The sequence below is a fragment of the Siphateles boraxobius genome, unplaced genomic scaffold (genome assembly GCF_051911475.1).
Source record: "Siphateles boraxobius isolate OS27281-9 unplaced genomic scaffold, OSU_SipBor_1 2, whole genome shotgun sequence".
NCBI classification, from domain to species: domain Eukaryota; kingdom Metazoa; phylum Chordata; class Actinopteri; order Cypriniformes; family Leuciscidae; genus Siphateles; species Siphateles boraxobius.
In genome coordinates this window covers 4564773-4589450 of record NW_027508810.1, presented here as the reverse complement: position 1 = coordinate 4589450, position 24678 = coordinate 4564773, and the positions used below count along the sequence as shown (strand labels likewise).

Below are 24678 nucleotides of genomic sequence, written 5' to 3'. Positions count from 1 at the left end.
TACTGTAAGTGCTGTTACAGTATATATGGCTGAAGACATTGTTGAATTCCTGTGTTGTCAGTGGATTTTGGTGTCAGTGCTCAGTTAGACAGGACGATTGGCAGAAGAAACACGTTCATTGGGACTCCATATTGGATGGCGCCAGAGGTGATCGCGTGTGATGAGAATCCTGACTCAACGTATGACTATAGGGTAAGTCCATCGACTAAGATCCAAGCTACTTATTTTGTCATAAACATTTCAACATTTATTAACTTGAAATTCGTAAAAAAAAGGGAATAATTTACCGTCTATTGGCAAAGTGAAATATCAGTATACTGTAGTACTATACATGATTGGTTGAATATGTTCCTGAAATACATTGCATGTTTTTAGAGTGATGTGTGGTCTTTGGGTATCACAGCTTTGGAGATGGCAGAGGGAGCGCCACGTGAGTTTACGCGATTCCTAGGCATATTCCAAAAAAAACACTTTTATATTACTATACAAGTTACATATGCTTTAATGGTTCTTTATGTTTTCCACATTTCTCCACAGCCTTGTGTGATATGCATCCAATGAGAGCACTGTTTCTCATTCCACGAAACCCTCCTCCCAAACTAAAGTCTAAGAAATGGTAAGATTACTTTCCTTTATTATAGAGAGCATTGTGACACGTGCCAGCTAGAATGTCTTCAGTAGAATTTCCAGTGAGATCTCAATCAGTAGTTTTGTTTACACTGGTATTGTTAGTTCTAGTAAAGGATTATTTTGCATATTTAACAGCATAGGCATAATTTACATGTCCCCACCACATTTCTAACATTCTTCTTAAAATGTAACATTTTGGCCTATGTATTATATTGAATGCTTATAATTGTCAACACACATTTTGTTTTCCTCATTTCTATGTACTAAATGGTATATTGTTATTTTCACTTGTTTGCACATTTTAATTATGAGTAATGATCAATAGTAGTTATCAGTGAATGACAAGTATTGTTATTAAAATAACATGTTTTCTTGCTTGCAGATCAATAAAGTGTCTGCATAATCTTCCTGATTGACTAGTGCTGGCTATTTGAAAATTAATTATTATTCATAATGATGTCAGACTGATCTGTTTCCTATTTAAGCTCTTTAAGTTCTGTGTGTTTAGTATAGTCCTTCCCCACATATTTTGAGCAGTAGGATAGAGCAAAATAAACATTCATCATTCAGTACTTCAAGTAAATACATTAAAATTCAAGTACTTTTGTACATTTACTCAAGTAAAATTGAAAGTAATATTTTAATAGGGTGTCTGTAGTTTTACTCAAGTACTTGAATTACTGTGTGTACTTCGTCCACCACTGGTATTTGAAGAGTATTTAGTAGCATTTAGCAAATTTACTGTCCCACTGAAGACATGCATGCAGTAAACCTGTTTTTTATTGCTCCTCTAAGGTCTAAAAAGTTACTGACATTTGTGGACAGTTGTCTGGTGAAGAACTACCTCCACAGGCCGTCCACAGAGACCCTCTTACGCCATTCCTTCATTAAAGACCTTCCCAATGAACGACAAGTACGCATCACGCTCAAAGATCATCTGGACAGAACCAGGAAGAGGAGACGAGAGAAAGGTACGAGACACACCGTGACGTGTTGATGTGCTTGTGGTGTATTCATTTAGACAATAGATTCAATAGACATTCTGATTTAGACTGGCGGGGTCCTCGAATATTTTGTCGTTTTAATGTGATTTCAGGCTACACATTCTTTCACTTTCCAACTTCTGGGATTTTTACAGATAACTGAAATGACAGTGTTATTAAAAGCAATTTTAATGAATTCCAATGTTGGCCTAATTCGTCTGAAGTTCTGTTTGTAACCAATCTTAACAGAGGGAACAGAATATGAATACAGTGGAAGTGAAGATGAAGAAGATGCAATAAATGAAGATGAAGGTGAACCCAGGTAGGTCATAATTCATATTTCTGAAAATTCATTATGATGAAAGATTAAAAAGACAATCTCTTTTCCACCATCAGGTTTGGCTAATACCAACTAATGAAAAATGTGAACATTAATGCTGTATGTGTATGTTTGTGAGTGTGTGCATCAGCATTAGTGTTCACAATACACAATAACATTTTTATATCAAATATATTTCTGTGATAGCAAGTAATTTACACACACACACACACATCTAGGGGTGGGTGATATGACCAAAATCAAATTTAACGATATGGTATCACAATAAAGATAAATATCATAATATAGTTGTTTTGTTATTAAAAATAAGAACAAAGAAGCAAATTACAATATAATAATTTTGAATGAAACAAATTAAGTTTTTCCGGTAGAAAAGGTTTATTTAACATGTAGTTACAAATAGTACAGAAATTGAATAATCAAATGTAAAAAAAAAAAAATACTGCAGTCTTCCCTGTATGATTTAAATATACATATATTCTTGTTAAACTTACAAAAGTTATTCAGTCAAGAGCGGTAAGTTATTTTCTCTTTTTTGTTTGATTAACATTAAAGGGGTCATGACATGGATTTTGTTATTATTTCAATGTTCCTTGAGGTTCACTTGCCAGCAGCCATATCACCCTGTAGCCCGAGACTGGTTGCTCACTGAAGCTGAGCAGGGTTGAGTCTGGTCAGTACCTGGATGGGAGACTCCTGGGAAAACCAGGTTTCTGCTGGAAGAGGTGTTAGTGAGGCCAGGCGTTGCTCACCCTGTGGTCTGTGTGGGTCCTAACGCCCCAGTAAAGTGATGGGGACTGTACATTGTCAAACAGCACCGTCCTTCGGATGAGACGTTAAACCGAGGCCCTGACTCTCTGTGATCATTAAAAATCCCAGGATGTCCTTCGGAAAAAATAGTAGGGGTGTAACCCCGGCATCCTGGCCAAATTTGCCCATTGGCCCCCGTTCATCATGGCCTCCTAATCATATACACTGATTGCCTTCATCACTCTGTCTCCTATCCACCAGTAAGCTGGTGTGTGGTCGGCGTTCTCGCGCAATATGGCTGCCTTCGCATCATCCAGGTGGAGCTGCACTCTGGTGGTGTTTGAGGAGATTCCCCCCCTTCGATGTAAAGCGCTTTGAGTACCCAGAAGAGCGCTATATAAATGTAATGAATTATTAATTATTATTCACTTACAATAGTAATAAACTGTTTTGCACACACACACACAAATAAAAAAATACAGGAAATATACAGTTGCAGATCAACTGGCGCCGATTGCTGGAACAATATTTTTTCCGGGTTGGTTCCGTTGCTGGAGCGGCTGAGAAGAGTCCACTGTCATTATACAGTACGAGAGCAAATAAAAACTTTCTCTGACACCTCATGGAGTTTGTTTTGTCACATGTGCGCTCACAGTGCGGGACACTTCAGTTCAGATGCGTATTTATAATGAAACAGTATGTTATACAGTACACAACAGTACATATTTTCATATCAAAGTATCTAATTTGTTGACTAGATGCTGCATTAGTGGAAAACAGCAGTATGTTTGCCGTCGAGGCTGAGAGGATGCTAACATTAGTACTTCAAGCGGTTAAAACAATGTGACAAATAATTGCAAATCCGAACCAAATGTTTAATGTCACGATTGCTACCATCTATTTGCATTAGTATATATCCATTTGATTTCGCTTTTATGCATTCGTTATGCAGTGAAGTTGTATTTTTAAAGCTAGAGACATGTGAAAGCAAACTGTTTCGTCCTGCAGCCCAAAGAAACATATTTAAAAAAAATCAGAAATGCATTCAGCTTGCTCAGAACTGTTTGGCCTGATGGCAAAAAAAATGCTGATTTTTTTCTTTGGAATAACATGCACTGGTGAAGCGTTGATAATAAGATCAGAAAAGTGCGTTAGGAAAGTAAAGATCAGTTTGGATTTTATGTTGACTTGAGATTTGGATTAGTGAACTATAGTAGATCACTAAATGATAACTAAATGGCATCATCAGCAAGCAGATCAATGATGTTTGTGCCACGATGACCAAAAAGTAGATCAAAGTAAATCAATGAAATTGTTACGTAGCCATAAATTGCCTCATGGCCCATTAAAATGGCTCAGGTCAGTGAGTGTGTCACCCCTCGGGTTAATGTGCTCTCTCAGTACTCTCCACATGGCAGATGGCATGAAAACCTGACAGCCCTGCATGACGCGGTGTACAAATGTTCGTTTTCAGCGTCGCCCTGGTCTTAGGTTTGGTGGTTTCTCACATCATTTGCTTTGTGCTCATGTAGCTCTATAGTGAATCTTCCTGGAGAGTCCATGTTAAGACGAGAGTTCCTGCGTCTGCAGCAGGAGACAAGCTCACAAACACAACTACTCCAACAAGTACATAATCAAGACAACTACAAGAGACAACTGCTCGCGGACCGACAGAAGAGAATCCAACAACAGCAGGAGGAAAGACGACGCCTCGAAGATGTAAGAATGAATGTTTTTTTTTTTTTTTTTTTAAGATTGTGTAATGAGTGCATGTGCACATTTCAGAGAAAAATGTTTCATCATGCAGATGGAGAGTGACACACTTTGTTTTACTCTACCTGGCTCTGTTACAAGTTTAGGGTTCGTTTGCTCAGGATTATCAGTGTCCTTTCAAGCGTCTGACATTTATGTCCAGTCAGTTGTAGCATGGTTTACTAGAAGTTCTTCGTCTTTCATTCTGCCTGTCTAAATCTTTTAAATCTGTATGTTAGCAGTCAAACGTGGACACGAGATTTTAAAAACTCTTTGGCCTGAAAGTTTCTCCGTGAAATTTCTATTGTAGGCGAATCAAAATTGTACCAACATACACATTTTTTTTGTAACATTCTATCATTTGAATTGAAAAATTGGATGAGTTGAAACAGAAATGAAGGAATAGCTGAGTTCATACATGGAAACTCCTTCAATGCCATAAAAAGCATCCCAGGATGCACCTTGTTACATTTGAAGGGCCCAATCATACCGCTGGTGCAAACCAGCGCCATGCGCGAGCTCAACTGGCTTTTAAAGGGAATGGGAGATGAGATTCTGATTGGTTTCTTGCACATTACGCCCAAAACACACCCATTACTCATTAAGAGAACAGGGACCCTTTTAGACCATGCGCCGACCATTTTTCCCCTTCGGAAAACTAGCAAAAGTGGTTTCGGACACGTCCTAAGTCCACTTGAGCCGTGCGCTTTAGACCATGTGCTTGGATCGTTAAAATAGTGCCCGAAAGCTGGAATTTAGACAAAAGAAGAAGCTGAAATAGGCCATTTGTATTATTTATTCACTATTATTGTACAATGTAGAAAATAGAAAACAATTGATAAGTCAGTTTATAGCCAATGTGTTTGTGTTTTGAAAGCACCAGGAAAGGCTGTTGCACGAGACCGGACTCCAGTGGCCAGAGCTGCAGGAGATGTTATGGCAAGAAGAGACTGATGTCACAGAGAAAAGCAAAAGAAATCACAAGAAACAGGTTAGAGTTTATTTTTCCTCTTCATTACAATGTTTTGTCAAACAGTCCCTACAATGAATAGATTCTGATGGACTAGTTTTTTATACATTTAAAAGTAAAACTCAAGGTCAGGTTAGTTGATTTCTCACAGCAGTTCTCACTGCCTTGGAGTAACGTTAAATCTTGTCAAATTAACAGAAATCATTAATGAATGGTTAATGCAACTTGTCAGTTGGTGGCGGATTAGACTTTATTGGTCTGTGAGTTCAAACAGAATTTTTTTATGTTATGGGTTTTTATCTCTCCTCACAGGCAAGGTAATGCATGTGAAGTTTATTTATAGGCTATAGCTCATTTCCCACACGCCTGTAATTCAGTTTCGCTTTAAATTAATTTAGGCTTCCTGTTTACAATAAATGTTGTTTATAATGAATGGCACTATAATTATTTTATACTTAGATTTTTCATTGTTGTATACCATTACATTTGAGGGATTCTTGTGGAGTAAGGGGAACTAATATATATGATTACAGTGATTTTCTTTTTTTTTACCAGTATTTTACATTATTTCTGAATGTAATAATTAAATATGACTTATATAGAAATGCTGTGTGTGTGTGTGTGTGTGTGTGTGTGTGTGTGTGTGTGTGTGTGTGTGTGTGTGTGTGTGTGTGTGTGTGTGTGTGTGTGTGTGTGTGTGTGTGTGTGTGTGTGTGTGTGTGTGTGTGTGTGTGTGTGTGTGTGTGTGTTCAAAACCTTATTTTCCTTCAAGCTGTCTTGTTCTTTAATGCCACTGTTGTAAATGTTAACCTCAAACCTCACTGCTGCTTTTCTGGTATAATGTGCTGCTGTTTGTCTTTTATTCTCATTGGATTTCAGCCCAAAGACAGTGAACATCACAGGAGTGATGCTGAATCGTTGTCTCTAAGTCTTTTTGCTGAGCAGGTAAATGTCTTCTTTAATACTGAACTGCTGCCTGATAATGCTTGTTTGTCACTGAAGATGTTAAATGCATGTTCCTTTGACTGATTATGGCATGCTTGAAATTTTATTCTGATAAAGACATTCTGCTACACAGCTGTTTTTTGCCAATCAGATATCTGATTTAAATGTAGTAATGGGTCAATGACAAATAAAGCTTTTAAGAAAAAGGAATTTTTAAAAAAATATTTTCAAAATGGATGTAATTCATATTTTGCATCAGGAACGTTTCAATTGTTAAATAACATTTCACAGTATATAAATTCATTTTTTTTCAGGTGGTACAACCAAATATTTGTGTGTAAGCAAACTCCGTCTGTAGTGCCTATCACATTATTAATATATGTGGCAGTAATAATTTAATATATTTGGCATCCGATTTTACTTTTAAACACATAAATGTAATCATACAATAATACAAATGCACCTGATGAATATCAGTATGAATAAACAAATCACAGAATTTCAAAAACAGAAAATCACAACATCACATTCGTAAAGTAGGAACTGGAAGAGGCTACAGTGCAATAGATTGGTTAGATACACTTTAATCAGTTGTGATTGAATAACATTGCAGCATGAAAATACTTGAAAGTGTAAAACATATTTGACTTACAATTGACATTTAGAACACAAAAATATAGAGATAGAAAACTAACAGAAAATCTTAGCTTAAATGTAATATTTCTTAAGCTTAAATGTTTTTTCATTTTTCATTTTTTCATATAGGGCATTCATTGCAGTTGCACCACATGACTTTTGATGCTAATTTTTACATTGAAGAGGCTCTACTTGGATGCCTGTATTAGCTTTTGCCTATGCTAGCAAGTTTGCACATATATATATATATATATATATATATATATATATATATAATTTTTTTTTTTTTTTTTTTTTTTTTTTTTTTTTTTACAATAAAGAAGGTTATGATAAAATGGCATTTCCCTATCTGTACATTGGTTGTACTACCTGACATGGAAAGTGTACAAACCTACCCATACTTGAAAGTAGCTAATTTAATCAGTACTTAAGAGAGATCCACAAACCTTTTCACTCTGCCATGAAGATCAGTTGGGCTCCTATGGATGATGCATGATCATGCTTTTTGTTATTAGCTATTCACTTCATAATAAAAGACCCCTGTTTGTAGTTGTGCCACCCTGACATTTGAGAACATACAAATTGCTGGACAAAAGTTTTGAAACTATCTCAACAGTTTTAAAACTACTGCTACTTGCAACATTTGTTTATAGGAAAGGTTTCAAACATAAAATGATGGCAGTATTTTATTTTGAATTTCTTATTAAAACACTATTTTAAAAAGTTTTCTTAGGATACGTTTACACAACAACAATATGCTTAAAACTGAGAAATATTTCCTTCCCCCAGTCTTCCACTTACAGATGACATCATTGTCAAAATGATCCCCATTTACACGGATCCGCGAAAATGACTAAAAACGCTGTATTCTGCTGTCAGGCCATTAGATGGCGATGAATTATAGACTGAACAGGTAATATGCATGTGCATGACGACATCGTCTTCAGAGGTTCGAGTTTTTGTTGTTAACGCGGAGATGGTTTTTAAAAACTTGCGTTGTTTTCAAAAGTTTGCGTTTTCAGGCACCCAAAACGCCATTGTCGTGTAAACGAATGATCAAAACGCATAACAAGTTGTACGTTTTTAGTTGAAAATGGTGTAGTGTAAATGATAACGGTTTCATGTAAACAGCCCCTTAGTCTGTTCATTTGTGCAGATGGTTGCACCACCTGACATTTTGGGGGTTTAAGATACCAAAACATAAAATAATATTTAATATTTGAATGTACTGAAAATGTATTTAAACTAAATAGGTTTTATGGAATAAAGTGCTACATGTCATAAATTTATCAAATTATTTTACAAGCAAATAATGCACTTGGACACACAAATTTACATGTCATGCGTTTCCCAAAAGCATCATAAGCCTAAGTAGATCGTAGAACCATTGCCACCAATTGTCTCTATGATCAATTTTGCTCACAATTCTTTTGAGAATCACAGCTCAAGTCAGATTTGAAGTTTCTCAGCACTGGTTAATGGTTGGTTAATGGCAGCAAATATATTTGTGTAGTGAGCACTAAGCTATACACTTGACTGCTGTTCCAGGCAAAGAAATTTTACTCTACAATAATACATTTCAACTGAAATCAGTATTTCATGTCCATTCAGTTTGCGTGACATTTCTTGTCATGTAATGAGCAGCTGCATTTCTTTTTGGGGTCCTGATCACCCCGTCAGGGTTAGTTTTGTGATAATGACATGCTGTATCACCCCTGTCTTAGTGATGTGTGTTAATTGTGTGTTTGTGGGCCACATCATCAGGCTCAGGGCAGAAAACCCCTCCGCACGCTTCCCAGAGATCAGTCACAGCTGCTATTGCTCCAGCATGACCACAGACTCCAGCAGAAGAGCACTAGAGACACCTCACCACACGATGGGGTAAAACACCCTGTCCAGTTTGATGGTGTTTCATGAGATTTCTGTCAACATTTTATAATGTTTATATAACAATGCATTATGGTATTTTTATATTTTGATTGTCCTGTTTGGATGGGCTCTATTTTGTGATGACATTATGAAACTCTGGCTTTCAGCTGGCAGGTAAACTGGAATCCCTCGACACCCATCTTGTCAATCTGAATAATTTTGTCAGGATTCCTCATGTTCAGTCACGTCTGGGATCAGGAAGCAACTCCAGTCCTTGTACTCCAGCGCTCCAGAGAGCCGCCAAACAGCCGGTACGACATCACAAACATGACAACTGTCCCTGAATCTGCTCTTAAACAATCAAATTGTCCATTATCACTTGCAATAAAAGATTGATGTTCTACGACAACGTACTGTAGCTTTCAGGATGCAGAATTTCCTTCCCAAGAAGTATTGTAGGAAGAATATAATTAATCTTCAGCATTAAAATGTGAAGTTTAAAGAATCCAATCATTAATACCGAGAGGCTGCGAAAGTGTATTCCTGATCCATTTCAGTCTGAATTTGAGTGGCACATTTTTATCACTGTTTGCTTAATGAATCTGTACCAGTGTAATGCAGACTGTTATTGAAGGATAGGGCAGTAAAAACTAGCTAAATTGTCAGCACAGCAAATTGTGTTACTCATTTCACAAGTTAGAGACAAGGGGTTGCACAGAGACTACTCGACTTTAATGCTCTGCCATGACGCTTTAAGCTTGACGTCGACTAGTCGCTGATCTTGGCCTATAGAGGGCGCAACAGCTCCATTCTTACACTCCGTTTACAGTTAAAATGACAAATAAATGCATACTCTGAGAGCGCTCCACACGATATGTTTGATTATACCATCCGGATGCTTAAAAATGAATGCACATTTTAAACAGTGGATTGTACACGTAAGTTAATCAGCAGAACTAATACTCTGCTGCATTGTAATGTACACGCATACAGACAGTAGCTCTCAGAGTGCAGATCGTGCACACAGAAACATTCAGTAGTGCAGAAATGTTCTATGATTTAACAATAAAATAGCTTAGAAACTGAAAAGTTCTAGCATGTATTTCCTAGCAACCAAAACCCACAGCTTCACTAGTGGAGAGATGCTGCCAGGTAGAATTAATTCACATGCAATCGCTCTCTCTCACTAATGCATTCATATAGATCTTTACTGTGTTACTTTATCTGCATCTGATTTAGAACGAGCAGAAATCTGTGAGAAATATAACGAGCTGTGCACAAGGCAACTCGCGTTCGAGTCTCTGCTCGAGGTTCAGGCTTATTTGTTAATTAATGACATCATCAGCAACTAGTTGACTCAACTTTAATCACGTAAATGTCGACTTAAAAAAAAAAGTCAAGTCCAGATTCCAGCGACAAGTTGTCTGTCCATGGCAAAGGGTTTTCTCTACCTTGTATTTTCATGACTTCTTAATATTTCCACAGATGGCATGCTTTAGATAGAAGAGATACCTTTCATCGCTCGTCACTTTATTGTATCATGTCTGGTTAGAACACAAGTGTTAAAGTCACAGCAACAAAATATAACAGAAGCACTGCTGGGTCTGAGAGAGGGTGAAAATGGATCAGGAATAACTGTTGTTTTAGTTGTTCTGTTTTTAGTGAAAAAACCTTGACTAACATTATAGGTGGACATCAGAGAGAAAATAGAATGATAAAAAATACACCATATTAGATATTAACGTGTATTCTTTTTTTCTTTTTTTTGAAGTTGTAGCATTGAACATGATTTGTGCATACATACATACATAAACATGTATAAATAAATAATTGTGCAGTGTAATGACAAGGATGTAGAATCCAGCATTGCATACTGAAAAAGTATGCAGTAAAAAATTTAAGGAGTAAAAGACTCCGTTAAAGGAGTAAAAGACTCCGTAATCTGTGTTGATTTCAGAACATGAACGTGTGCTCCAGTCGAGAGATTCATCACAGCAGCTCGATGTCTGATGTCACCGCTCCTCTCTCGCCAACACAAGATGAAGTCTTCTTCATCCCTGATGATCAGCCGCCGAAGGTTTGTCCTCGAGACAGCGTTTCAGTTGTCCGCATGGGTTGCCTCAGACATATTTCCACAGCCAAAATTTAAACCTAAATCTATATCATACTATACTTTTCATTGTAGTATTCATATCAAATGTATTACACTGAAGTTTTGCTGTGTCAGCTTGGTGCAACTGCTGTAGGTGGCAATTGCTAAAATTGTGGTCAAAACGGCTTCCTCTTCCAAAGGGAGGTGCCTTCCTTCCTTCCTTTAGTCAAGTCAAGTCAAGTCACCTTTATTTATATAGCAGCTTTACAGAGATAACAGGAAAGTAAAGTTGTAATAGTATTGTTAAATTCAAAAATTAAATGTTAAATGTCCCCAACTAAGCAAGCCAAAAGCCAATGGCGAATAAAGGTGAAAAAAAGGCGACAGTGGCAAGGAACCAAAACTCCATCAGGTGACATCATTAATGTGACATCATTTCTAAGCAGTGAAAGTGAAAATAGCATAGAAATGGCCCAAAGTGTAGATCAAAGGCATTGCATGAAGAATACTCATTAATTAACTTTAGTCACTGAACAAATGGCTAAAATGTTAACAACCAAAAAAATGAAGCAATATGTTTATATTTGCAAATATTGTCTTAAGATTCCAGAACGAACTACATCGAAATTCAAAGATGTCACAAGCCATCATAGATATGGATCCAGGTAAGTGTTTGTTTGAAATCCTTGCAGGACACATTAATTAGGCTCAAATGTAGTCCTCTGAAGCCCCTCATTATCCTCAGACTACAAACTGTGGCTGTTTTTGTTTCTTGTCTTTCTATCAGTGGAGATCGTCAGTCTTCTCTGGACAACAGTGTTAAGATGTCCATCTCTAACAGCTCAACAAGCAGTTCACAGTCAGGTGTGTCTCCACATCTGTTACTTATTGAACTCTGTATCAGAACAGAATAAGGTCAATAATTCAAGCATATGTCTTTGTACACTGACATGTAGACATTCTCGTTCTTGCAGGTTACTGTATGCTGGACAGTCCAGTTCATCAAAACATAAGCTCTCAAAGTCCAGGAACATCACCACCAAACCAGGTGTGAATCTGTTTTTCATATTAAATAATGTTGCAGCGCTTAAGCACTTTATGCAGCTGATTTCACTTCTGCTTTTTATGCAGAGACTCTTTATTTCCTCAATCAAATATAGAATATTAAAATAAGTATCAGTAATGGCCTGTTCACACCAAGATCGATAACTATAACGATAACTAAGCTCGCACTGCAATTTTGTCGCCTGCCGCTACAACATATTTGACCTCTTTAAAGCAGGATGGATTCTGATTGGCTGTCAATGTTTTTATCATTCTTCTGCTGGATTTTTTTTTTCTGAAAGTGATTCCAACTATATTGTTCCTCTGAGCTGTTATCGTAATGGTTGTGGTGTGGGCTCTGCTATTCTTTTAAATTTAGAACAATTTGTAGATCTATATCATTATAGTTATCATCCTTGGTGTGAACAAGCCTTAAGATTGTTGGCTTTTAATATCAAACTGTTTTCGTCCTTAAGGGTTTGGGAATGAAGTCTCACTTCAGCCCATTAATGAAGCTTGCGGAATATTCTTCCTCTAGTGATGAAGATGATGAGAAGACTAGGTAATCTTACCTTGACTGTTTGCTCTCCTCTGAAAGTTGACCAATTTAAAAACAAAACACACATGGTCAAAAATTACAAGAATTTCATGAAGTGACTAGTGTGATTTTGTGGTTATACTTTATATAATCATACTCTTGTTAATGTCATGATAATGTCATGATAAGTTTATCAGCCATGGCAATGCCTTAAAGTGATAGTTCACCCAAAAAATCTGTATGTTCTTAACCAGACAGTTGACGGTAGCCATTGACTTCCATAGAAGGAAAAAATACTGTGAAAGTCAATGGCTACCATCAACTGTCTGGTTACCAACATTCTTCAAAATATCATCTTTTGTGTTTAGCAGGAGAAAGAATCTGATACAGATTTGTAACAACATGAGGATGAGTAAATGATGATAGAATTTTCAAATTTTGAGGGAACTATCCCTTTAAAGTCTCTAAAATTATCCCTTATATTACACTATTTTGTGTAATAAACACTGTTTTGAAACACTATTTGACTGAAATGGTTATCAGAAATATTTTTTTTTTAAAAAGACTAAAATGTTTTGACTAAAACTTGACTAAGATATATTGAGTTTTCTTTGGACTAAAACTAGACTAAAATGACAAGACTTTTAGTCGACTAAAACTTGACTAACAAAAAAAGATATGTGAATGACTAAATATGACTAAAACTAACAAGGACATTTGGCACAAGACTAAGACTAAATTAAAATTAGGTGACAAAATTAACACTATTTGGAACATGCAATAACACTTGTTTTTGTCCATACAAAGGAAGTCAATGGGCTCCAATGTTGCTGGATTTCTTCAAAATATCTTCTTTTGTGCTCACAGAAGAAAGAAAGTCATACAGTTTTGTAATAACATGAGTAAATGATGACAGAATCGTTTAAGGGTGAACAATCACTTTCAACAGTGATTGCAACCAATTTAAACTCCATGCCAAAATAATCATGATATGATTTAAATTAATGTGAAAGGAGACATATGGTTGGTGCCGGATGGATAGGTCCCTGTGTCAAAGGTTGTGAAAACGCTAGGCTCCGCATGTCACAGAATCAAGATGCACAATTGCACATTCCTCACAATGCACAAGTGCCTGTGGCACTCACATTTCTGCTGTTCGCTGATGTCCTATCAACGTCAAACCACATCAGCTTGTGCTGGTTGTTTTCTGTATGGAAAACGGCTAGTTCTCGAGCAGCCTGGCAAAGACATCGCAGCTTTGCTCATACACTATGGGAGTAGTGAAAAGCAAATTTTTTCGTAAGGTGTGGCTCTAGCCTCGTTGTACTCTATGGGTGGAACTGAACTTGATGTTTTTTGTACTCAGTGCCACACAGAAACAGATAAACATTTGGCTGATTTTTTTAAAAAAAATTTTATTAACAATTCTTCTTCAGCAGGGTGTGAGTGTATCGTAGCATACTTGTTTCATATTGCCTGCTGTTTCAGGTCAAATAGCAAAAAAAGTTAAATGGAGGGGGTGTGAGGTATACAAACCAATGTACTCACGTTTTTGACTTCGCTGTTTTGACTGGATTATATACCAGGTGATTTTTCGCACACGCCCACAACTTTCACACCCTCCACTGACCGCCGCTGACAACCGAATCGATCGTTAGATATTGGAGATTATTTCAAGTACCAACTTTCGCGAACTAGTCCTAGGTTTTTGTCTCAACCTTGATAAAACCACTGCGGCACAATTTTCGGGGACTCTCTAGGACGGTCAATAATTATCAAAAATATGTAATAAATAAATATCAAAACTTTGGCCTTTGCATAGCTATAGCAGTGTCCTTTAGAAAAAATGCATGGCCAAGTCTACCCAAAAGCCTATCATTCCTAAACTAAAAACCAGAATTTCGCATCATTAGGTGAGCACATGCGGCACATGATTCTAAAGCATGCAGACTTTAAAGGGTTAGTTCACCCAAAAATGAAAATTCTGTCAGTATTTACTCACCCTCATGTTGTTCAACCCCGTAAGACCTTCGTTCATCTTCGGAACACAAATTAAGATATTTTTGATTAAATCTGAGAGCTGGATCACTCCTCCATAGGCTTCTAAGGGATTGAAACTTGTTCCCCGAAAAGTTATTAAAGACATCGTTAAAATAGTCCAAGTGACTACAGTGGCTCAATCTTAAGTTTATCAAACGACGAGAATACTTTTTGTGCGCAAAAAAACAAAAATAACGACTTTATTTCAACTATTCATTTCCTTCTCTGTTGGCATCTAGTCAGTTAACGTAGTGTGATAGCGTAGAGCTAAGTCTGATAAACTTAAGATTGAGCCACTGAAGAAATGAAGATTTTCATTTTTGGGTGAACTATCCCTTTAATGGAAATGGCCCATAGGTGGGGCTATAACTGTTAAAAAAGTGTAAAACTGCTGTATTTCAATGGAAAATCCCATGAAATGGCTGAAAATGACCCTCTTCCTGCCTGATTTGCATAGATTGCGCATGATTCTAAAAAAGCATGAAAACTTTTATGTACATCGGGCCATATGCCTGTGCCACTTTAACTGTTATGAAGGTGAAAAAAGGATTAAAAAACATGCATTTCCTTAGTAAACTGCCTGTATTCGCTATAAATGGTCTTTTCCATCTATGATTTAAGTGATAACATGCTTGCTAAATAAAACATAATACCTTTTTACACAGTGGCTTGAAGGCCTTAAAGTGCTTGAACCCCGATCATTTCTGCTCACAGGTTGTTTTGTATTTCTAGTTGTTCTGGTGTTGTGTCTAGTGTTTGTCATTGCTGCCTTGTTCATGGTCAAAGGATTAAATGTTGTCTTTGGCGTCCTTAAAATCGTTCTGTCTGTCTAGGTCTCCGTTGAGCAATGGAAGGCCCCTGTTATCCAGAGGGCAGTTTAATGAAATCATTCTTCAGCCTCATCTCAATGTGAAACCGCAGCAGGTAAAGTCACCTTCAGTCTGTTGTTTTAGGGAACAGGCTGAAACAGCTTACAAATATGTCACTATATATTGAAAAAAACTGAACAATTGGGTCCTTCTATGTTCATCTGCATTTGGTTTTATTGTGATACTGCAGCTCATTTTCACCAGTGGACATTTGTTGTATTTATTGTAATCATTCAATCCATCAGTTTTTCAGAGATACTGTCAGCTTTTTTCAAAGTGGGATTTCCTGTCCTAAAAAAGATTTTCATGTTTCTCCAGCAGAGTGCAGCAAAGCCAACACATTACGTCCATCAGAGGCCTTCTGGATCCCAATCCAGCGACAGCTACCATCTGCCGGACCTCCTGCACAAGAGCCCCACACATGAGCTCGCCTGCCACCAACACACCACACAGAGCTTTGAAGTAGGTCTTCATCTAGACGTCTTCTGGCTTTGTTCAGACCACTGATAACATAATTTGAGACCTTGGGTTTTGATAGATTGGTTCTTTTTAATGTGTGCCTAATACTGTGATCATGGACACACACACAATACTCATGTTCCAGAGGTAAGCAGTAAGAGCTTTAATAACGTTCAGCCTCTACTCAAGCTTAAGTGTGTTTTCACACAAGGTTCGATTGCTTGGTCATGAAACTTATATCATGATACGAGTCATTTCATTTTTTACGATAACAATATATATCACAATACAGTTATTTTTGCTTTAAATAAATTGTTTATACCATTGAAATTTCATAATTCTCGTCACCAATTCCAATATCACAAAAAAACGAATACCTGCCTAAAGTAAAAAAAAAGAAGCTCACTGAAGACAAGTAAACAGTCAGTGATAAAATAAGAACAAAGAAACTAATTACAAGGACAACAAACTACAATAGAACAAAGACACAAATGAAATAGACCTACCTGAAAAATTCATACACTAAATAAGAAATTCTAGGCTAAATACATTTTATAAACCACTTACTGTAAATGTACAAAAAACACTGCATATTCTTCACTGTGTAAATTAAATATACATTTATTCTTATTGAAGTTACAAAAGTGATTCAGTCAGGAGCAATTTCTCTTTATCTTTTGTTGTTTGATTAACATTAAAAACACAGACAGCACCAGGTATATAAGGCTGCTGTCACTTTAAAACTACATTTATTTTAAGACTAGCAGTATTTTGCCCACCCCTATTTTATATGTTGTGTGTGTTTTCCCCCTTTTTTTACATAGATGTAAATATTATAGAATCATGTTTCCATGTGTTCAGCGCTTTTTAATGGAAAGAGCAATGATTTGCTGGTCTGCTTGATCATACTTGCATTGTCATTCTCCCCCTGATGTTTGTTCTTGTGTTATTCTGCATTAACAGAAAGTATTCAATAACCAGCCAGGAAAAAGCACGTCCTCTTCCTCTTCCTCATTCTCACCTTTTATTGACCCTCGTTTACTGCAGATATCTCCACCTCAGAGTCCGCAGGGATACGACCAATGTGAGTCTGATGCCCACTGACCTGTATAAATGTCAGTAAACAGTGAGTAAAATGCCAGTGTATAAAACACATACATCTCTCTGCATCAGTGAATGGCAGGTGTGAGCCGTGTGTTAGACAGCCCCACAGGAAGGGCTCCGTGGTGAACGTCAACCCCACCAACATTCGGCCTCAGAGCGACGCCCCAGAGATCCGCAAATACAAAAAGAAGTTTAATGCTGAGATCCTCTGCGCCAGCCTGTGGGGTGAGACCTCATATACACACATCACAGTTCAGAAATGCATGCAGTGCAGACTAATGATTTGAATAAAGACAATTTGCCGGTTTCTGCTTAAATCAAATTTAAAAGAATAAAATAAATGAATGAAATATGAAATGTTTTGAAACTCAAAAACAAAACAAAAGACAGAAAGACAGAACCGGGATCGTGTCACCTGCCATGACATCTGCTCAATAAGAAATATTTAAATTCACTATCAAACTGAAAATCACTGTAATGGAATGCACACTTCATTTTATTTTCACTTTACTGTTAAATTATTGAAATTATAAAGCTGAAATGAAATCTACTTTAAGTTTGTATAATAATATGGAGCAAAATCAGCAGTCCTCTGAGAAAAAATTGTCCTGTCTTGATTACAGATGATTTTTTTACACATCTTTTCATTATATATTTTGACCTTTGTTGAATTTTGTTACTATTTTATTATGGAAGGAAAACTTTTGGCCAAATTTTCACATAAAATAACTGGTTTCTGCACTGTTGAAATTTAAATCACTACGGAGAGTCCAGTTATTGACTGCTCAGAATGATTGTAATTGTATCTCATATATATATGTTAGATTTATTTCAGTGAGTTTGCTGATGCACACATGACCCACATCCAGATACACACGGTGCACACTCCCATCTCAGTAAAGATATCAGTCACATCCGTACATGAAATGACAGGCTTCCTGTGTTAATGACTCTAACTGAACAACTTGTAATCTCACCCATATATTACATCAGTGGTTCTCAAAGTGGGGTCCGGGGACCCCTTGGGGTCCGCGACCCTTTGCCAGGGGGTCCGCGAAATAATTTTAGAACCCTATGAACGTAATCGCGGAGTCCAGTCAGACCATCGGGGAAATTCTTGGCAGAGCGCTCCTGCTCTCTCTCTTTCTCTCCCCCACAAACGCGCGCGCATATCCAGAGAGAACAGTGAATCCGCGAATATACAGTAGCCTAGCCTAGTTGTAAAATCAAAGTCAAGAGGCTAGGTTTAAATTTTTCATTTCTTTTTTTTTATTCGTCAGTTTATTTAAACTGTTTTAAATTAATATTGTTTAAGACGTTTAGTAGCTTGCCTATGTCATTTGTAATGGATGCCCGTTTCCGCCACTGAATACAAAAAAGAAAAGAAAAGGTAATTGTGACTTTAAAGTCAGAATTGTGAGATTAAAAAGTCTTTCATTCTCTTTGATAGGCGGCATAGGCCTACAAGAGTAAAAATGTATGAGCCTTTTGCCTTTACACAAGAGCGTCATCTCCAGAGCTGCTATGAGTCACTTTGAGAACGTTTCAGCATTTAATTTGATACAAAAATAGGGGCGGTTCTAGGGTCAGTGGATATTCGGGGCTTTAGCCCAAACTAAAATTGGGAATTTAATTTAAATTAATGAATTGATTATAAAAGAGATTTAAGGGAATAAAGAAAAAGAAAGGTTTATTGTATTAGTGAAATAATTACAGTTGTAAAATATTAAATCTTTATCTACTTACATTTTACCAGGCGTTCGTTCATGTTAACATCCTTCTGTGAACGATAAGCCCCGCATTCTTTAATCATTTTGACATTGATGAGCTAGACCGCTAAACTTTTTGTCATCCAACAAACAGTGCGGTGCGTATATGAGTAGCATTAGAGCAGAGCAGCATCAAGAATATCAAATACATAGCAGTGAATCTCTTATTTGCATCTTAAGGTTATTGCCAATAATAATGACAGGTTTGCGAAAAGTGTAGAACTCGGTGAGCTCGCGCAAAACACATCTTCAGCACGCGACTTTTTTAAACGCCTCTGATTGGCCGATGCGTTCAACAGACATGTCTGTAATTGGCTACAATGCTCAACGCTGCAAAAGCACGTTGTAAGTACCTTTAATGCAAAGGGAAAAATATAAACTGTAATATGCACTTTTCATGATTAGGTAATCATGGCAGCTGTAATCTTATTCACATTTGTTTTTCTGATTAATTGTTTTGCTCTATGAGAAAGACAAGGTAGCAAAATCTTTTATTCACTACAACCCACCAAAATAAAAGTTTGGTTTAACTTAATTCCTAGGATGTGTTCTGCAACAGTGTTAATTCTGTTATGATTTGTTGATTGTTCTGCCATTGATATAAGGTGCAATTAGTTCATTAATTTAAAGCTGAGGCACATAAAGTCACATTACATCATTTAAATGTTATTTTAAATGGAAGGTTCACCCAAAAAAATTAAAAGTGTGTCACCATTTGCTCACCCTCAAGTTGTTGAACACAAAAGAAGATATTTTGAAGAATGTGGGTAAACAAACAGTTTCTGGTACTTTAAAAAAAAACACATGGAAGTCAATGGGGTCCATCAACTGTTTGGTTACTTACATTCTTCAAAATATCTTCTTTTGTGTTCAGCAGGAGAAAGAAACTCATTCAGGTTTTGGAAAAACTTGAGGGTGAGTGAATGATGACAGAATTTTAATTTTGGGTGAACTATTATTTTAATGTAAAATATTAATGTTTTAATTTTAATCTAGGGAATTTTAATGTTTGGCTTTATCAGAACAAGCCTGTGCTTGCTGTCTTGCTGTTGATTTTAAGAAAACTTTTAAGATAAATTACTTAGTGTAAATGCTATTAAGTCCAAATGCAATTTGAATAAAAGACCCACTGTTTACAAGTATATAAGTGGTATTAACATGATTTAAACTGACATGTGTTTCTGTTCTATAAAACAGGTCTTAAGTTTTTAGGGTGAAAAAGATTACAATGCAATTAATTCCAATGGCATTTAAGAGTACAAATAGTTTTAAGCATATTCATCACAGACAGTTATTGTTATGAGAGGGGGTCCTTGGAAATCTTTCTCCGCTCTAAGGGGTCCCTGGTCCCAAAAAGTTTGAGAACCCCTGTATTACATGTTAGCTATTTTCTAAACTTGCCGTTATCAATGTGTATTTTAGTCTTGTTTAAAGCAGGTATTGCATGCAGTGAAAATGCTGTTTTAATTGGTATAATTGAGGCCGATCTGTCTTTCCTCACTGTGACCGTGTGTGTGTGTTTAGGTGTTAATCTGTTGGTGGGCACAGAGAACGGCCTGTGGCTGCTGGACCGCAGTGGTCAGGGCAAAGTTTACTCTCTCATCAGCCGAAGACGCTTCCAACAGATGGACGTACTGGAGGGGCTCAATGTACTCATCACTATATCAGGTACATACTCTACACAAAGCACTTTACTACAACAGACAGTATTCTCATATTTGTACTAGCAAATGAATGAACAAAATCAAGAGTTTTCCCATTGACTTCCATTGTTTTTGTCTAGTTGAATACTGAATGGAATTGCATGATCGAGTTCATTGTCTCTCTTACAAAGTTCATGGAAACACAATATTCTCATTCGTGGAATAGTTTGCTTAGAAACTAACTTTGGAGTGCATTTCTCATGCTAAACTTTGCTTATATGTTCTATTAGTACATTCAAATATGTGGTTTCTCATGCATGATTGAACTCATGAGTTTTCGTCTTAAGGCGAGACACTACAGGTGAATAGGATAATTTTTTTAGCTAGCAGATATCACCATGAAACTTTCCCAGTTGATTACCTACATTAAGATGAGAGAAAAATGTATTACAAGTTTTCTGTTATTTAATGTTTAAATATGCAAATTAGGCATTATCTAATTGAATATGCGCTAATTTGCATATATTTTTAAAAACGAAATCTGAGTATTGAATAAAGCCAGGTTCAAAATTATTTTTTCATTGTGTTCACATATTATATGGGAAAAAAATTACAGAGGGATGTATGGATATCTACTTTTGTTATCCTGTAAATCAGAATATACTGCCAATAGCCTTAAAAAATGATTTTTGCCATGTTTTTTTAAATAAAATGTTATATAAATCCGGCTAGGAATAATATATTTACAAATCCCTCTGTAAATGTCTTCATGATAAAACTAGGTACAAGACTGGGAAGTTTGGTGTATATAGGTGCTACTGAACTGGAGATTTCGGACTTTGAGTACGATAGAAAAGTCATTTTGTGAAAAGGGGCTTTAAAGATTTAGCATCAGCCAATAAGATTGCGCATTTAGAGTTAAATCCCCCCTTTTAGTTTCACGATTGGTTGCTTATAAAAAGGAAATGACCATATTTGGATCCGGCAGTCAGGGCCGGCCCGAGGCATAAGCGAACTAAGCGGCTGCTTGGGGCCCCCTGGCCATCAGGGGGCCCCCCAATCGAGTTTAAATTTTTTTTTTTTTAGATGACTTAAACAAGTGACATAAATGAATGAATGAATAAGAATGAATAATTCAAGACAAGAAAATTCTGATTTCATGATCAATATACCTGCCAACAACTGCTGCTGTGTCTCCCAGCGTTTAAGTCATGCGCATAATCTAGTCACCTCGCGAGTGCATAGACAATTCGTGGGCAACTGCGCATAGTCACGGTATCGGTTTAAGTTGGAGAAAATAGCCGCAGGGGAACTTAACCTTCTAGGTGTAAGGTTAGCAGTTTGAATAAATAATAAACATAGCAGTTTGAACTCTTCTCCACTTTATTATACCCACACATCAGATCACTAACTCCAAAAACCCGCGACACTCCAGTACCAGGTGCCCACGACCAATTCCTATCTACGGCAAGCCCCTAGGGGAAAAATAGATTGCATACACACATACAACGAGCGCCAGTACATTACCCGTATTATAGTAACAGACTTTGTTGGATTCTGTCATGTACAATCCAACAAAGTCTGTTACAATAATAATAATAATAAAAAAGATTTTGAGGACAGTTACACTGTATTGAGACAGTAGAGGCAAGGCAAGGCAAGGCAAGGCAAGGCAAGTTTATTTATATAGCACATTTCATACACAATGGTAATTCAAAGTGCTTTACATAGAAGAAATTAAAATAATCAAAAGAAATCAGAATAATTAAAACAGTTTAGAATAAAAGATAAAATACAGAAATCAGAATAATTAAAACATAAAATAAAATACAGTGCAAACAGTCGGACGAACAGTGGCACAGTGCTCATTCAGTAAATGCACAGCTAAACAGAAGTGTTTTGAGTCTGGATTTGAATGTGACTACTGTAGGAGCACATCTGATCTCTTCTGGAAGCTGGTTCCAGCTGCGGCTGGCATAGTAGCTAAAAGCAGACTCGCCATGCTTAGAGTGAACCCTTGGTATTTCTAGCCGATGTGATCCTAATGATCTGAGTGATCTGTTGGGTTTATATTCACTGAGCATATCTGCAATGTATTGAGGTCCTAGGCCATTGAATGATTTATATACCAGTAATAATACTTTAAAATCAATCCTAAATGTAACTGGCAGCCAGTGTAAAGACCTGAGGACTGGTGTGATGTGTTCATATTTTCTGGTTCTGCTCAGAATCCTAGCAGCAGCGTTCTGTATGAGCTGCAACTGTCTTATGGTCTTTTTGGGAAGGCCAGTGAGAAGTCCATTACAATAATCCACCCTACTGGTGATGAAAGCATGCACAAGTTTTTCTAAGTCTTGACTGGAAACAAAGCATCTAATTCTTGCAATATTTTTCAGGTGATAATATGCTGATTTAGTTATTGCTTTGACATGACTACTGAAACTAAGGTCTGACTCCAGAGACACACCCAGATTCCTGACTTGATTTTTAGTTGTTTGACCCCTAGACTGAAGGTATGCGTTCACCTTGAGAACTTCATCTTTGTTTCCAAACGCAATGACTTCAGTTTTGTCTTTGTTTAACTGAAGAAAGTTTTGGCACATCCAATTGTTTACTTCATCAATGCATTGGCAAAGGGAGTCAATGGGGCTGTAATCGTTAGGCGATAGGGCTAAGTAGAGCTGTGTGTCGTCTGCATAGCTATGGTAAGCGATTTGGTTCTTTCTCATTATTTGGCTCATTGGGAGCATGTACAGGTTGAATAGGAGTGGCGCAAGAATTGAGCCTTGAGGGACTCCGCATGTCATGGATGTCCACTCAGACTTATGGTCTCCTATACTCACATAATAACCTCTGCCTCCTAAGTATGACCTGAACCATTTTAGGACTATCCCAGAAAGCCCGACCCAGTTTTCCAGCCTGTCAAGAAGTATTTTGTGATCGACAGTGTCAAATGCAGCACTGAGGTCGAGTAGTACCAGCACTGATAATTTGCCTGTATCAGTATTTAAGCGAATATCATTTATTATCTTTATGAGCGCGGTCTCTGTACTGTGGTGCGGTCGGAAACCAGATTGAAAATGGTCAAAGTATCCATTCGAGCTTAAGAATTTGTTCAGCTGATTGAAGACAACTTTTTCAATGATCTTGCCTATGAAAGGAAGATTTGAGATCGGTCTATAGTTGTTTAATATGGTCTTATCCAGATTGCTCTTTTTCAGGAGGGGCTTGACAACAGCAGTTTTCAGGGAGGTCGGAAAACTCCCAGAGAGAAGTGAGGCATTTACCACTTCTAGGAGATCTGCTTCTAAGCTGTGTAACACATTTTTGAAAAAAGATGTGGGAAGTGCATCAAGGGCGCAGGTTGATGTTTTTAGTTGCTGTACGGTTTCTTCCAAAATTTTGCCATCAATTTCTTCGAAATCAGACATAGTGGCTACTTTCTCGTCCTGTTGTCTGATCTGCCTGACCCCAGCGCAACTCAAGGATGAGCTGATCACCTTTCTGATATTATTGATTTTCTCAGAGAAGAAAGAAGCAAACTCACTGCACTTTCTCACTGAGAGCATTTCACTGGGAATCTGGCTTGGGGGGTTTGTCAGTCTCTCTACAGTAGCAAAAAGAGTGCGCGTGTTGTTTATATTGCTGTTTATAATATTCGAGAAAAAAGTCTGTCTAGCTTTGCTTAGTTCCTTATTGAAAGCATGGATGCTGTCTTTGTAGATGTTATAATGGACTACAAGTTTTGTCTTCCGCCACATGCGCTCTGCTTTTCTGCATTGTCTTTTCATATTTTGCACTGCTGTTGAGTTTCTCCAAGGTGCTTTTTGTCTGCCACTCTTCTTCCTGACTTTCACAGGAGCAATATCATCAATTACACTCTTAACTTTTGAGTTAAAAGAATCAAGGAGAAAATCAGCAGAGTCAGCAGATATGCTTGGTGTTAAAGATATAGCCTTCATAAATAGTACACTAGTGTTCTCATTTAAGCATCTCTTCTTGACAGACACAGATCTAGCTTCAATGGCAGGAGAGATCAATATATCAAAGAAAATACAAAAATGATCAGACAGTGCTACATCCTTAATAACAATTGATGAAATGTTTAGACCCTTACTGATAAGTAAATCTAGAGTATGTCCACGATTATGTGTGGCTCCATGTACATGCTGAGTCAGATCAAAAGTTTTTAAAACAGTTTTGATTTCTTTTGCCATATTGTTCTCTGCATTATCTATGTGAATG

The 24678-nt window shown here is 37.0% G+C and overlaps 1 protein-coding gene across 4 annotated transcripts in view; it reads left to right on the top strand.

The window, feature by feature from the left end:
- LOC143744307 (mitogen-activated protein kinase kinase kinase kinase 4) overlaps nt 1-24678 on the top strand; it is a 76012-nt gene that overhangs the window by 29346 nt on the left and 21988 nt on the right. The window contains exons 7-26 of one of the 4 annotated variants that reach the window (XM_077235720.1): nt 62-192; nt 376-430; nt 538-616; nt 1426-1601; nt 1863-1935; nt 4236-4422; nt 5333-5446; nt 6305-6370; nt 8771-8887; nt 9043-9186; nt 10833-10952; nt 11571-11632; nt 11755-11831; nt 11942-12015; nt 12488-12573; nt 15423-15513; nt 15780-15920; nt 16965-17001; nt 17091-17246; nt 20315-20458. In XM_077235720.1, coding sequence (XP_077091835.1) covers nt 62-192; nt 376-430; nt 538-616; nt 1426-1601; nt 1863-1935; nt 4236-4422; nt 5333-5446; nt 6305-6370; nt 8771-8887; nt 9043-9186; nt 10833-10952; nt 11571-11632; nt 11755-11831; nt 11942-12015; nt 12488-12573; nt 15423-15513; nt 15780-15920; nt 16965-17001; nt 17091-17246; nt 20315-20458 — 2130 coding nt within the window. Of the gene's footprint in view, nt 1-61; nt 193-375; nt 431-537; nt 617-1425; nt 1602-1862; nt 1936-4235; nt 4423-5332; nt 5447-6304; nt 6371-8770; nt 8888-9042; nt 9187-10832; nt 10953-11570; nt 11633-11754; nt 11832-11941; nt 12016-12487; nt 12574-15422; nt 15514-15776; nt 15921-16880; nt 17002-17090; nt 17247-20314; nt 20459-24678 lie in introns of all 4 variants that reach the window. The other 3 variants (XM_077235718.1, XM_077235719.1, XM_077235717.1) reach the window with 3 other exon arrangements.